The sequence below is a fragment of the Lontra canadensis genome, unplaced genomic scaffold (assembly GCF_010015895.1).
Source record: "Lontra canadensis isolate GAN:19392208 unplaced genomic scaffold, GSC_riverotter_1.0 scaffold81, whole genome shotgun sequence".
In the NCBI taxonomy this organism is placed as follows: domain Eukaryota; kingdom Metazoa; phylum Chordata; class Mammalia; order Carnivora; family Mustelidae; genus Lontra; species Lontra canadensis.
The window spans coordinates 9317987-9331719 of NW_022631075.1; the positions used below are offsets into that span (position 1 = coordinate 9317987).

A 13733-nucleotide genomic window follows, 5' to 3' on the forward strand; every position below is an offset into this window, starting at 1 on the left:
TTGTTTGGTTTTTGAGTTTTCCAAATATTTAGAGGTAGAAAGGAACCTTTGATATATTATAGTGGTTCTCAACCCTATCAGCCCCAATCCTCCATGGTAGATACAATATTTTGTGATGCACCCTTTGCCACCCTGAAACGACTTTCATAGGTAATATAACCTGCTTATACACATAATTTCCAGAATAGTAATGTAATACACTAATTATAATATAAAGGAGAAAAAAAGGAAGTTTGTTTAAGATAATATATATTTCAATATGCAAATGCCTGGGCAAGACTATACTCAAAGATATAATAAAGCAGTCAGAGGCTTCCACTTACACACGTAGATCCACTATGAATGCAATTGCTACAAAGAAAGACAAATACAGTGGCAACTTAAAAATCCCTGAATGGCACTGTGTTGGTGACATGATTTTCGAAAGTCACAACTCTTGCTAAAGTTCTGAATCAAGTAAAATACCATCTTCTCTCAATTTATACAGTTGTTGCATTCCTGGAAATTCAGTGTATATACTGAAATTGTACAAACAGGGGCACCTGGGTGGCTCAGTTTGTTAAGCACCCAACTCTTGATTTGGGCTCAGGTCATGATCTCAGGACAGTGAGATTGAGCCCCTCACTCCGTGGGGAGTCTGCTTGAGATTCTCTCCTTCTCCCTCTGCCCCTCCCCCTGCTTACTCAGTCTCTCTCTCAAATAAATAAATAAATCTTTAAAAAATAAATAAAATTGTAAAAACATGTTTTGTGTTGATTTGTAAAGTAATCAGGCCAAACTAATTACGCTAGGTTTGCCCACTTACATTGATGTCCTATAGGACATTTGAAAATTTACAGATACAGATTTCTAGTTCCCATTCCCACTTCATATTTATCCAAAATATGAAATTCACAATGACTCTCTTTTTTGTGAGTTGGGCTTGCATCCTTTAAAAGTAATGATATTCACAGTTTAAGCTTTTGATACTATTTCTAAAACCTACTGCCTAAAAATAGCAAGTGGTTCCTAGAATGTAATCTTTTTTTAAAAAAAGAATTATTTATTTCTTTGAGAGAGAGAGAGAGAGTGCTCATGTGGCAGGGGGGATAGAGGGAGAAAGAGAATCTCAAGCAGACCTCGTGCTGGGTGCATAGTCCGTGACTTGAGAGCATGACCTGAGCCAAAACCAAGAGTCAGATGCTCAACCGACTGAGCCACCCAGGCACCCCTAGAATGTATTCTTAAAACTGATACAGATGCTTCTAGATTTATTGAAAGCATTGCTCTTCTTTAGTACCACCAAGCATAAGGGCAAATTATCGGTTTTTTGAAACCATTTACTGTGATCCCTTGGTGATTTTCCCTAGCCTGGCCCCATCCTCAGAAGTATTAAATGAACAGAGCTGGAAGGAAAGGACTAATAGGGCTAGGCCACGGGGAGATAGAGGACGCTAGGTTGTGAGGTTACCACTTGCGCCAATCTAAGCAGTCCCAGAGGAGTGCCAGACACAGGACAGGTCCCTCTCCCTGTCCCACCAGGCTGAGGGCTCTCTCAAAGGAAGGGGGTCAAAAGGTGGGAGAAGGGCTGGTCACTCACACTAGGCACAGGTAAAGAAGTGAGGCAGAAGCACAAAGAAACAGACATCCCTGTATTTCTAAAACCATTCAAGTCTCCTTCATTAATTGGCTTCACCCCAAAAAGAAAGATTTCTTTATTAAGAAATACCAGAGAGTGAAAAACCTACCACACATACACATTTGTAGATTCACACAAAAGTGCAGAGTTTTACATATTAAATTGCATTTAAGTTAGAAAATAGATTTAAAAACAAAATACTTTTTTTTCCGCAACAAGGTAAAGAGATTTGGTCAGTAGGAAAAGGGACCTTAGGGGCAAAGGCAGGAAGGGCAGGGCAGGAAGAATGGAATTTAGCTGCTACAGAATTAGAACCCACATCTGCCACTGGGAAAAAATGCAAAGGGGGAGATGACACTCTCTGCTAGGGCAAAGAAGGCCCCCGGAGCCAAATGGACATGAAGAAATGGTCCCAAACAGCCAAATCCCACCACTCCTTAGGGGTTTTGGATCTGTGCCAGCCACCCTGGCCTGGGGAAGTGGGGTACATAGGAAACTTAAGGGATGGAGAGGAAGGGGAGAGGTGGAAAGAATGTCAGGTATTGAAAAGAGTGAACAATTTAAGGCCTATTCCCCCGGGAAGAACCAATTCTTCAATCCCCTCTGTGATCCATCACTCAGACTAGGTCCCAGCTGGTGCGTGGTATGAATGGGACAGATCTTTAGGCCAAGGCCTTAAATACAGAGGATTTATAAAGGGAAATAAAGAGGGCAGGGAGTATGAAAAAAGCAGAAACTTTTAAAAAACTGATTTCACACTAGAGATAAGGGATCTCCAGGTTTACCCTTCATCTCAGAGAGAAAGCTTCTCTGACAGACCTCAGGGTCAGCAGAAGAGTGGTTGAGGTTAAGTTGAGCGAGGAGAGAATCTGTCCTAATCCAAAAGAAAAGATGGGCTGAGACAGGGTAGGCTGAGAACTGACTAAAAAGGGGATCATCTGAGTGTCAGGTTAACTGGAAAAACCTAACAACTTCCAAACTCTTGAGGCTTGGCCTTATTTTGAACTAACTAAAATCTAACTACAAGGATAAACCTGAAAGATTCACAAAAACAATGGGAAAGTGGAGGGAGATAGGAGAGGAATCTGAGTCAGTCAGAGCCAGACTCTCCCTAAGGACTATTACACTCAACCCCTGCGACAAGGAAAATAGGAAGACATACAGAAAAATCTGGAAGCAGCCAAATTTCATTAATTTTAATTAGCTAGGAAGGGTGAGATAGGCATTGGTAAGGGGTCTTGACTTTAGACCATTTAAAAAGAAATATATACCATCACTTATAAAAGATCACTAACAAAGTATTTCCAAGAGGAGGCCCTGATGAACCTGCTTCAATAACCAAGACTCATTTGCAATTAACAGCATCCCTCTGCATAAAAACAATATCCTAATAAAGAACAGGTATTTTTCAGTGAATATAATCCCCTCTGACCCTCCCAATCTTGTTAACACTGTATATTGCCTTGAAAGCCCTTTTCTCATAGCCCGGAATAAGGTAAACTTCAGCCTGAATGTGGTATAGATCAATGGAGAGTTTGGGAGCTATCTCTCCAACACAAGGGCCCCCTAGAAAATGGAAGTATGGGTAGTAACAAGCAACCCCTTCAACCCCCACCCCCACCCCCACACAGACATTCACAACCTCATGGTGGTTCTTGAAATGGAAGGGGGAAGGAGGAGGCAGGCAGTTTGCATTAGACACAGTTTAATCACCTTCAAATAGATTAAAAGTTCTGGTTTACACTCCCCCCCCCTCCCCGTAAGTCATCCAGACAGGACCCTGGCTTAGAAAGAGAAAAACACAGGTGCTTTAGGAAATATAGCCACATATAATACATAAATCTTCTTCCCTGAAATAGAGCAGGTCCTGAGCAGAGCTGACTGGGGGCCATGGCCCACCCCCAGGATGAAGCGGCTCTGGGACTCTGCCGGTGGAAGTGCTGGAAGAGTGGGGCTTGGAGGAAGCCCCCGTGTGGTTACCAAGCCCGAGGTGGGCCAAGGCCTTGGAGTGGGTTTACCCTGGAGGGCAGCAGTGCTGGGCTTTCCCTCCTCACTCAGCCGAGGCCTAATGGAAGTACTGGTTATTCTTTTTTTTTTCTTTTTTGAGGGGACATAGGGGGAGAGGAGAGGAGAGGAGAGCCTCTCTGTGCCTTGGTTTCCCCATTTGTGCATTCAGGGCCTCTACAGGCCTCACACAGGGAGTCTGAGGGGGTAGTGTTTAAGTGAGCACTCAGGCTTCCTTTGAGGAAAAGGAACCACCAAAGTGCAGACTTTTATTACTGCCGTTCCTGCTCCTAGTGGGAGCAGGAGTCAAAAGGAAAATAAAAGGGGCTAACGAGAAAGGAGGAGAGATGAGACAAAGAGTGCGAGGGGCCATGCCATTGGCATCTCATAAATTCTTACTAAGAATGGCACAGGTATTAAAAAGTTTCCGGACAGTCTACAAGAAATGTGAATTGTTATCTCTACAGTAACTACTTACATATATCTAACTGGAAGAGTGGGGCCTGGGTGTTAGAGAGTGGGCAGGAGACAAAGGAGAAGCTACATGAATAAATACAAGTGGAAGTTACCTGCCCCGTTCCTGAAAGGATTTGCTGGCAATGTTGGCACTTTGTAGCCAGGAGAATCCTCCACGCCCACTCTCTAGCCTCTTCAATTCTGAAGGCCCCAAGAATCTAATTAGGATTCCCTGGTCAGGGTTCTCTGTGACTGTCTCTGGACTCATGACATGCAGCAGCTTGAAAGGATTTGAGCCAGTCTCAAGAACCTTTAACCCCAGAATTGGACCAATGATCCCAAGCAGGAGAGCTGGGATCTGGAGGAAAGACAAGGGAGTCCAAGGAGACTCCGTGGCTGAGGCCATGGAAAGCCAGTGCCGGGGCCCAAGGGACCCATTTGTCCAGTTACCAGAGGTGACTGACATCTTCTGTGACTGCCTTGAGTCCAGAAATTAAAAAAAGCTTGCAGCAAGAAAATGCCAGTGTGCAGTTGGGTGAATAAAGACCAAAGGAAAACAGTAAAAGGGACAGCTCACTTGCTCTCTGTCTCAGGTTTATCTTCTCCCCTTAAATCTCTCACAGTCCTAATTAAACACAAACAAAAGTCTCTTCCATAGATAGGCTACTTCTCAGCTTCAGTCACCTCCTGTGGTGGCTCCGGGGGCTCTGGGGGTGGCATCTCTTCAGGAGTGCTGGTGTCCTCCGGCATCTCATTTGGGCTCAGATGTTCTGTTGGGGCCTGAGAAGGAGAACATATCAAATTCAATACAAAGCTCTCCCTTAAAATCCAAATAGAGATAATACATAGATACTGAACTCTTCCTCTGAACCCATCAACCACACTGATGCTCCAGATATGCAGCCTCCAGCAGCGAACTCAGAACCAAGACTGAACTATAGTCTTCTCAACAGAATGCAACCGAAGTGTGAGTTCTCTTCTTCCTTGTTGTGGATAGATGTTTCCATTATTATTCATGATAATAATAAAAGGGGGCACAAATAAGTACACAGACCCCTGCACCTTCACAACAGAATGTTGTAACATACTTGTCTAACAAGGCCTGACCCAGTGGTTCTCAATCTTTTTTTCCCCTCTAACACACAGCTCACTAGAACAATGATTCTAAACCAAACAAGGTAGGCTGGCAAAATCTTCAGATGGTATATGTGGTTGGAAATGCCCCCTGAGTGATTCTAAAATACCATCCTGCCCTACATTCAACTTAGCATCACTAACTTAGATTGTTATGATTTAAGATCAGATTCATCAGAAAAATGATATTCAAAACAATGATAGTAATATATAAACAAGAGTTTGCTTTACTTCAAAAAAAAAGAAAATTCAAAATTTAGGAAAGACAAAGTAGAGAACAATTATTTACTTTACAGAAATCAGTCACTTTTTTAAAAGTAGGATTCTAAAAAATAAATAAAAGTAGGATTCTATTTGAAAAGAAAGTTCAAATCTACTAAAAATCTATTAGAATAAACAAGTTCAGGAAGTTTTCAAGATATAAGATCAATATACAAAAATCAGCTGAATATACTCCCTATGTACAATTCAAAAATGTAATTAGGAAAATAATTTCATTTGCAGTAACACCAAAAAGGATAAAATACTTATGAATAAATGTAACAAAAGAAGTATAAAACTTACACTCTGGGGGCGCCTGATTGGCTCAGTTGGAGAAGAGTCCGAGCCCCACGATGGGTGTAGAGATTACTTAAATAAATAAAACTTGGGGCACCTGGGTGGCTCAGTGAGTTAAAACCTTTGCCTTCAGCTCAGGTCATGATCCCAGGGTCCTGGGATCAAGGCCCACATCGGGCTCTCTGCTTAGCAGGGAGGCTGCTTCCGCCTCTCTCTCTCTCCCTCTCTGCCTGCCTCTCTACCTACTTGTGACCTCTGTCTGTCAAATAAATAAATAAAATCTTAAAAAATAAGTAAATAAATAAAACTAAAAAAAAATCTTATACTAGGGGCTCCTAGGTGGTTCAGTTGGTTAAGCATCTGACTGTTAATTTCAGCTCAAGTCATGGTCTCAGGGTCATGAGATGAAGCCCCACATTTGGCTCTGTGCTCAGCACAGAGTCTGCTTGAAATTTTCTCTCCCTCTTCCTCTGCCCCTCTCCCCGCTCTCATGTGCACGCTCTAAATAAATAAATAAAATTTAAAAACTTATACTCTGAAAAATACAACATGTTTTAGAAATTAAAGAAGACCTAAAAAAGTGCAGACAGCCATGTTAATAATGGTTTAGAAGATTTAATCTTATTAGAGAGCCAATACTCCAAAAATTAATGTACAGATTCAACACAATCCCCATCAAAATTCCAGTTGGCTTCTTTGCAAATTGACAAGCTGATCCTAAGATGCATATGAACATTCAAGGGACCCAGAACAGCCAAAACAATCGAATAAATAAAGAATAAATTTGTACTACCCACACTTCCTAATTTCAAAACTTACTACAACACTACAATAACCAAGATGGTGTGATACTGACACAAGAACTGATATATTGATCAGTGAAATAGGACTAAGACTCCAGAAACAAACTCTTGAATTTACAGTCAACTGACTTTTGACAAAGGTGCCAAGACAATTCAATGGGGAAGAAATAGTCTTATCAACAAAGGATACTGAGGCAACCGGATATCCACATGCAAAAGAAAGAATTTGAACCTCCTACCTCACACCATATATAGAAAATAGCTCAAAATGGATCAAAGATCTAAACATAAGAGCTAAAACTATAAAACTCTTGGAAAACACAAAGACCTAAGTCTTTGTAACCTTGGATTAAACAACGGTTTATTAGATCTGACAACAAAAGCCCAAGAAACAAAAGAAAAAAATAGATACATTGGACTACATCAAAATTTAAACTTTTGTGCTTTAAAGGACACCATCAAGAAAGTGAAAAGACAACCCGCAGAATGGGAGAAAATATTTGCAGATCATATACCTGATAAGGGACTAACACAGAGAATATATAAAGAACACTTCATATTCAATAATAATTTAAAAAAAAAGTCGCCCAATTTAAAAATGGATAAAGGATCTGAACAGACACTTCTCCAAAGAAGATACACAAATGACTAATAAGCTCATGACAAGATGCTCAACATCATTAGGGAAATGCAAATCGTAACCATAATGAGATACCACCACACACCCACTATGATGGCTGGAACCAAAATGGCAAATACTGACAAGTGTTGCCAAGAATGTGGAGAAACACCCTCATACACTCCTGGTAGGGGATGCAAAAAGGTGCAGCCACTTCGGAAAATAGTTCACCAGGTACTCAAAAGGTTAAACATAGAGTTATTATAGGACCCAGTGATTTCACTCCTGTGTATACACCCAAGACAAATGATTATTATGTGTCTACACAAAAACTTGCACAGGAAAGTTCATCACTGCATTATTCGTAATAACCAAAAAATGCAAAGAACCCAAAGGAGGAATGTATACATAAAATGTGGTATTATCCATATAAGGGAATATTATTCAGCCATATAAAGGAATGAAACAACATGGAGGAACCTTGAGAAAATATTATGTCAAATAAAAGAAGCCAGACATAAATGACCACACATGATGTAATTCCATTTATATGGAATGTACAGAAGAGGAAAATCTATAGCAAAAGAAAGTAAATTAATAGTTGCCTAAGGATGGGGTTGGGGGAACTAGGAAGAAAAGAGAGAGTGACTGCTGATGGATGCAGTGGTTTGGTGAGGGACCATGAAAATGTTTTAAAATTGATTGTTGTGATGATTGCACAACTCTGAATATACTACAAACCAGTGAGCCATAAAGGGGCTTTAAACAGGGATTTTATAATATGTGAATTATAGCTCAATAAAGCTATTATGAAAAAATAGAAATGTCAAGGGCCGCCTGGGTGGCTCAGATGGTTAAGCATCTGCCTTCGGCTCAGGTCATGATCTCAGGGTCATGATCCCAGGGTCAGCCCCACATCCGGCTCCCCGCTGGGCGGGAAGTCTGCTTCTCCCTCTGCTCCTCCCCCCGGCTTGTGCTCTCCCTCTCTCAAATAAATAAATAAATAAATAAATAAAAATTTTTTAAAAAGAAATGTCAAATACTAACTTTTTAGGAACATACTTTGTAAAGCATATCCTGAGCAAGAGAACTGGGAGATCTTCTACAACATCTGCATATGCCAGGGAGGAAGCCCCCTTCCACCAGGATAACCCCTCCATTAACTCGAACCTACTGCCCTCACCCCTATCTTAGGTCTGACAGCATTTTAATGCTTTCCTCCTCGAGTCACTTTTCATAACATTGAGCAATGGCATATTTTCTTGTCTCACATCCCCACTAGACAATGAGCTCCTTGAGATCAGGGACATTGTTTGTCATGTTCACTGGCATATCCCTAGCACCTAGCACAGTGACTGGCACAGAATGTCTAAGAAATGATTAGCTCTTAATCCACCTCAAGGGCACAAAGATCTGAGGACAATGTCAGGGCAGAAGCAGAGACAGAGAAGCTGGAATGACTGGACATGAAATTGCCTAATTATATTTCAAAGGTATAAATTAGCCTACACCTTCTATCACTGACTCAGCTGTTAGGTCAGGAATACTTACTGGGCTCTGTGGCAAAAGGCTGCTACTGGTCTCTTGAGTACTGGGAGGTCGACTTCCACTTTCCTCCAGTGGCAAAATACCCCTTCGGTCCAGCACACTGAAGGAGAGAGGACCGTTAATAAAAGCACTTTGTATTCACCCCTCCACCCATCTGCCCCAACCAGAACCTCTCTGTGTGTGCTAGAAAACATAAACCTGCCCTTTAGCAGCCTAGTGTTTCCTAGCACATGCCTCCTGTCTTCCACTGTTTTTTCTTCAACAGACCATGGAACACCACATTAGGCAGGGAACAAATAAATAAGAATGAAAGGTCATCCCTTCAAAAGAAAAAGGTCATCCCTGTGGTCTGCGGTCCATGTAGATATGGCACCAAGGGATAATTCCCAGGAAAACCCATTTGACCCCAAAAGGCCACATTGAGAAGAATGCATCAGGAGCACCTGGGGGGCTCAGTCGGTTAAGTGTCCAACCCTTGATTTCGGCTCAGGTCATGATCTCAGGGCCCTGAGATCGAGCCCCCGTGTTAGGCTCCCTACTCAGTGGGGAATCTGCTTCAGGATTCTCTCTACCTCTCCCTCTGTCCCCTCCCACCCCACTTTTGCTCTCTCTCTCTCTCTAATTAAAAAAAAAAGAATGCATCAGGACAGGTAATAGGATCAGGTTGAACTGCTTGTCCCAAGAATCCCAGAATCTTCTAGTCCGCTGAGTACCTGGGGGGCAAGGGGCCACACAGAACTTCACAGCAGTTCTTCACAATGTTGCCATGGCTATAGGGATTCTGAACGCGATTCTTCCCCGTCCATGAGCCTTTGATCTGCAAGATAAAAGCCAAGGCCTATAGTAAAAATTATGTTGCAGAAACACCTGCAGCATGGAAAGATGAAAAGCTGTGGAGATGGATGGTGGTGATGGTAGCACAACAACATGAATGTACTTCCTGCCACTGAATCCTACATTTCAACATGGCTAAGACAGTGCATTTTATAATATGTATATTTTACCACAACAGGAAAAAAAGAAATACCTGCATAGCCATAGAAAAATATTGACAATCGAGTGAAAACTCAGAGGCTGAACAGCATGTATTATTTTCAATTAAAAATACAAAATATATATTCATCTAAACAAACACAGGAACAAGTCTGGAGGACTACAAATCATACCATTAACAATGGTGAATTTAGAGAAAAACTTAAAAAAAACAGAACCATGGTGAAATCCAGGAGGTAAAGTTATGGGGACTTACTTGCTGTGATTTACTCATCTGCATTTTCTGATTTTCTACAATGAACATGGATTAATTGGTAAGTTTTAATGACTGAGCCACCCAGGTGCCCCTTAATTGGTAAGTTTTAAAAAGCAAGGATTTATTCAGTGCAACTGTCCCTCTCCATTCCAAATCCAGAGGCCCTAACTAGCCTGTAAGGACTTATGAACAGCTAAAGACCTTGTACCCACTCAACCACTGAACCTCTTCTTCCCAAACAAAGCAGTGTGCTTCCTCTTCCACACACTGGATTTAACAATCTCCCAAACCAGCTTTCTGTCCGCCTTGACCTACCAAGCCCTGGGGACTCTGTTCTCGGGCAGGTAATGAGAGCACAGGCTTTGGAGAAGGAAGAATATGTGATGAGGAAGAGGGAAAGTTGACTCACGTCTTCATTTGTTGTCTGGTTGAGAGCCACGAGGAAAGTGTGAAATCCAGTCAGTCCCACGACGGACCACAGTGTGAAGAAGCAAATGAGCACTTCTAGGACAGTGAGGTAATGCTAAGGAATGTTGAAGAAGCTACACCAGGGGACTCAATGCCTCAGCCTCATGGCAACAATCATACCGTCTTTACCTCTCAGAACATATATCAGAAATGGCCAAGTATTCATATATAACAACAGATGAATTCTAAACTCACTGGATATGTGAAAGGTAAAGGACTCCTATTTATTCACTACAAGTGGCTCTCTAATGTTTCTGGTGTTTTTAAGTGTTTGTTTATTCATCATTAGCTCTTTGAAGAGAAAGTTTAGAAGAAGGCCAAAGCTAAATAATGTTGGCCTTCACTACCAGTGGAAAATCCATCGAAAAATAAACTTTATAAATGAAAAACTGGTGGGAAAAACAGAACGTGACTTACAGAAATCCCATTGGAATCTCTTTCTCAGAAATGCAACTGTTGTACAAAATAAGCCTGAGCTATAACAGAAAGGGGGGGGGGGCTTTGGTCAAGTGAGGTAAGAGGTGTACTGAAACAAACACAGCCCACTAGAGGAGGCAGGGCTGTGGAGGGAGGGAGGGAGGCAGTGGAGAAAGGAGTGAGGGAAAGACCTCCCTTTAAGCCCTGGCCATCTTCCATTCTGGTTGCTACCATTAAGACTACATTTTTTTTTTTTAATTTTAGATCTTGGCACTCTCTAACAGATAAAAAAATGAGATGGTGGGAGAAATGCAGAGAGAAAGCCTACTCGAAACTAGTTTAAGAGGGCGTCACAGGGACATACTGCCAGGGGAGGATATGTTCCAGGAGTTTCTTTCAACGTCTCCAGGAAGCCAATTTTCAAGGATTCTGTTAAATTGGGAGGACAAGTAGAAAGAAAAATCAATGACTTTAGTAAAAAAATGCACATTTATCCTAGTACCCACTCATTTCCTTCCCTCCTTATCCCATGTTACAAGCTGCTAAGAGATTAAGCCCTCACTCAAACAAGGGACTCTCACCTACAAGCTGGCAGTATCCTCACTAAAGAGTTTACATTTTCACTGCGGGACCTGGCACTGGACTACAGAGTCTGGCGGAAGTCAAGCTTCCCGCTCCCCTCCCTTTTCCTGAGCCCCCAACTATGGGCGTGGATGGGGAATATTCATTCATAGATGAAAGAAATCAGAAATATTCAAGAAAAATCCTTTCTCCTCACCAATCCATATACCTCCCTTGTTCAAAATCCAGCTGAGAACTCATCTCCTGATGAAGAAGCCTCCTTTAACTCCACACCCCATCTGGCTTTAGGGTGATTTGGTGTGTGTGCGTGTGCGTGCACGTGTGCGTGCATGCACATGCATACATGTGGGTGTGTATTTTCTGTCTCCCAAAGTAGACCACGAGCTACTGAAAGACATTTCTCTTGTATAACCCCTTCTACCACCTGGCACAGATCAGGTCTTACAAGGCAGAAGAAAGGATGCAGAGCCAAAATACTTCCTCAACCTTTGGGATCACCTCAGAAATGCCCACTACTCTGGGTACCCTGATTACTGGGTACAGTAATCAGAGCCTCGGTCTTCAGCAGAAGGCCAATGACAAGGTCATCATTCTCAGGAATATGGATTGATATGAGTTGAGGTTTGGTGCTAAGCTTGAGAGCAGAGGGTAGTATTCATTTCTAATTGGTCCTAGGGTGCCTCTGCAATGGTAAAGTCCCACCAAGAAACCCAACCACTCCCCTTAGCTCCCAAAGTGTTTTCCCACCCGTCACCAACAGACACTGCCCTGCATACTCACTGAGAGCCACATAGACGATGTTGAAGGCGAAGACATAAATCGTGAGGAGGGAGAGAGATAGGATAAAGAGGTAGAAGTAGCGGTAGTTCCTCTTTCCAACACAATTCCCCACCCAGGGGCAGTGATGGTCGAAGCGCTCTGTGGGAGAAAGAGAGAGTCCAGTGCCAAAGCCTCCAAAACAAAGCATAGCATGCCATCCACATAGTACCTGATTTAGAGACCCCCAAGATCACTGCCGATTTTGATTATAAAAAACACTGGTTTCTATTTTTCACAATGTTTTCAGTCATTTCATTTGATCCCCACAATCACTCTGGAAGTCAAGCAAAAGAAGATATTCTTTTCCTCACATTGCAGTTGAAGAAACTAAGGCACTGAGGGGTCAAGCAAGCTGCCTCACTGCCAGGTGACAAGAGATTTGGCTTTTCCAAAGAAAAATCTTAGGTGGACTTACTAAGTTCAGGAAGAATAAGTAGGTGAAAATAGCCAAAGAAATTTTGAAAAATGAGTAGTGTGGTTTTTCTTAACCTCTAGCTTAAAAAAAATGATAAAACTACAGCGGCACCTGGGTGGCTCAGTTAGTTAAGTGTCTGACTTTTGATTTCCACTCAGATCATGATCTCAAGGTTGTGAGATCCAGTCCCACACTGGGCTCTGAGCTGGATGTGAAGCCTGCCTAAGATTCTCTTTCTCCCTCTCCCTCTGTCCCCTCCACCTCTCTAAAAAAAGTTTAAAAAATAAATATAAAAACAAAATATAACCAAAAAATAACCATAAAGAATAGATGAGGGGCGCCTGGGTGGCACAGCCTGTTGAGCGGCCAACTCTTGGTTTTGACTCAGGTCATGATCTCAGGATTGTGAGATCGAGCCTCAAGTCAGGTTCTGCACTCCACACGGAGTCTGCTTGAGATTCTCTCTCTCTGCTCCTCCTGCTCCTGCTCTTGTTCTCTCTCTCGAAAATAAATAAGTAAGTCTTTTTAAAAAAGAACAGATGAACATTTATCCACTGTACAGATAAGGATTTTCTAAGTAAGCATAAAATTAATAGAGGAAAACACAGATGTTAAAGAAAAATGTACTTGACTCCATAAATCTTAAAAATATTTTATACATGTTAAAAATACTATAAAAGAATATTAAACAGGAAAAAGAAATGGAAATATATGTCAATTTTGTACCTTAGTATCTGAGAAAGCCTTACAAATCAGTAACAAAATACAAAATACTCCTTCAAGAAAATAGCCAAAGGGCAAAAACAGTTAAATACCACATAACCATATATTTAAATGTTTTCAGATTCACTAATAATTCAGTGCAATACTAGTATAAAATAAGAATTTTTATCTATCAAAATAAGAATATAAAAAAATAATATCCAGTGCTGGTAAGAATAGCATAAAATAGATACTAATATACTCTTTGTGGGAGTATAAATTCAGAGAGCCTTTCTGAAAAGCAATTTGGCAGTGTGTATCAATGGCCGTAATAAAGCTCA

General features: G+C 41.6%; 1 protein-coding gene across 2 annotated transcripts in view; it reads right to left on the minus strand.

Annotated features, from left to right (window-relative positions):
• Nucleotides 1-1665: 1665 nt before the first annotated feature.
• ZDHHC9 (zinc finger DHHC-type palmitoyltransferase 9) overlaps nucleotides 1666-13733 on the minus strand; it is a 32553-nt gene continuing 20485 nt past the window's right edge. For both annotated transcript variants that reach the window (XM_032882365.1, XM_032882364.1), the window contains 6 exons: nucleotides 12237-12374; nucleotides 11255-11303; nucleotides 10399-10501; nucleotides 9454-9557; nucleotides 8744-8840; nucleotides 1666-4858 (listed from right to left, as the gene is read on the minus strand). In XM_032882365.1, the coding sequence (XP_032738256.1) occupies nucleotides 4742-4858; nucleotides 8744-8840; nucleotides 9454-9557; nucleotides 10399-10501; nucleotides 11255-11303; nucleotides 12237-12374 (608 nt within the window). In that variant the 3' untranslated portion in view covers nucleotides 1666-4741. The remainder of the gene's footprint in view (nucleotides 4859-8743; nucleotides 8841-9453; nucleotides 9558-10398; nucleotides 10502-11254; nucleotides 11304-12236; nucleotides 12375-13733) is intronic.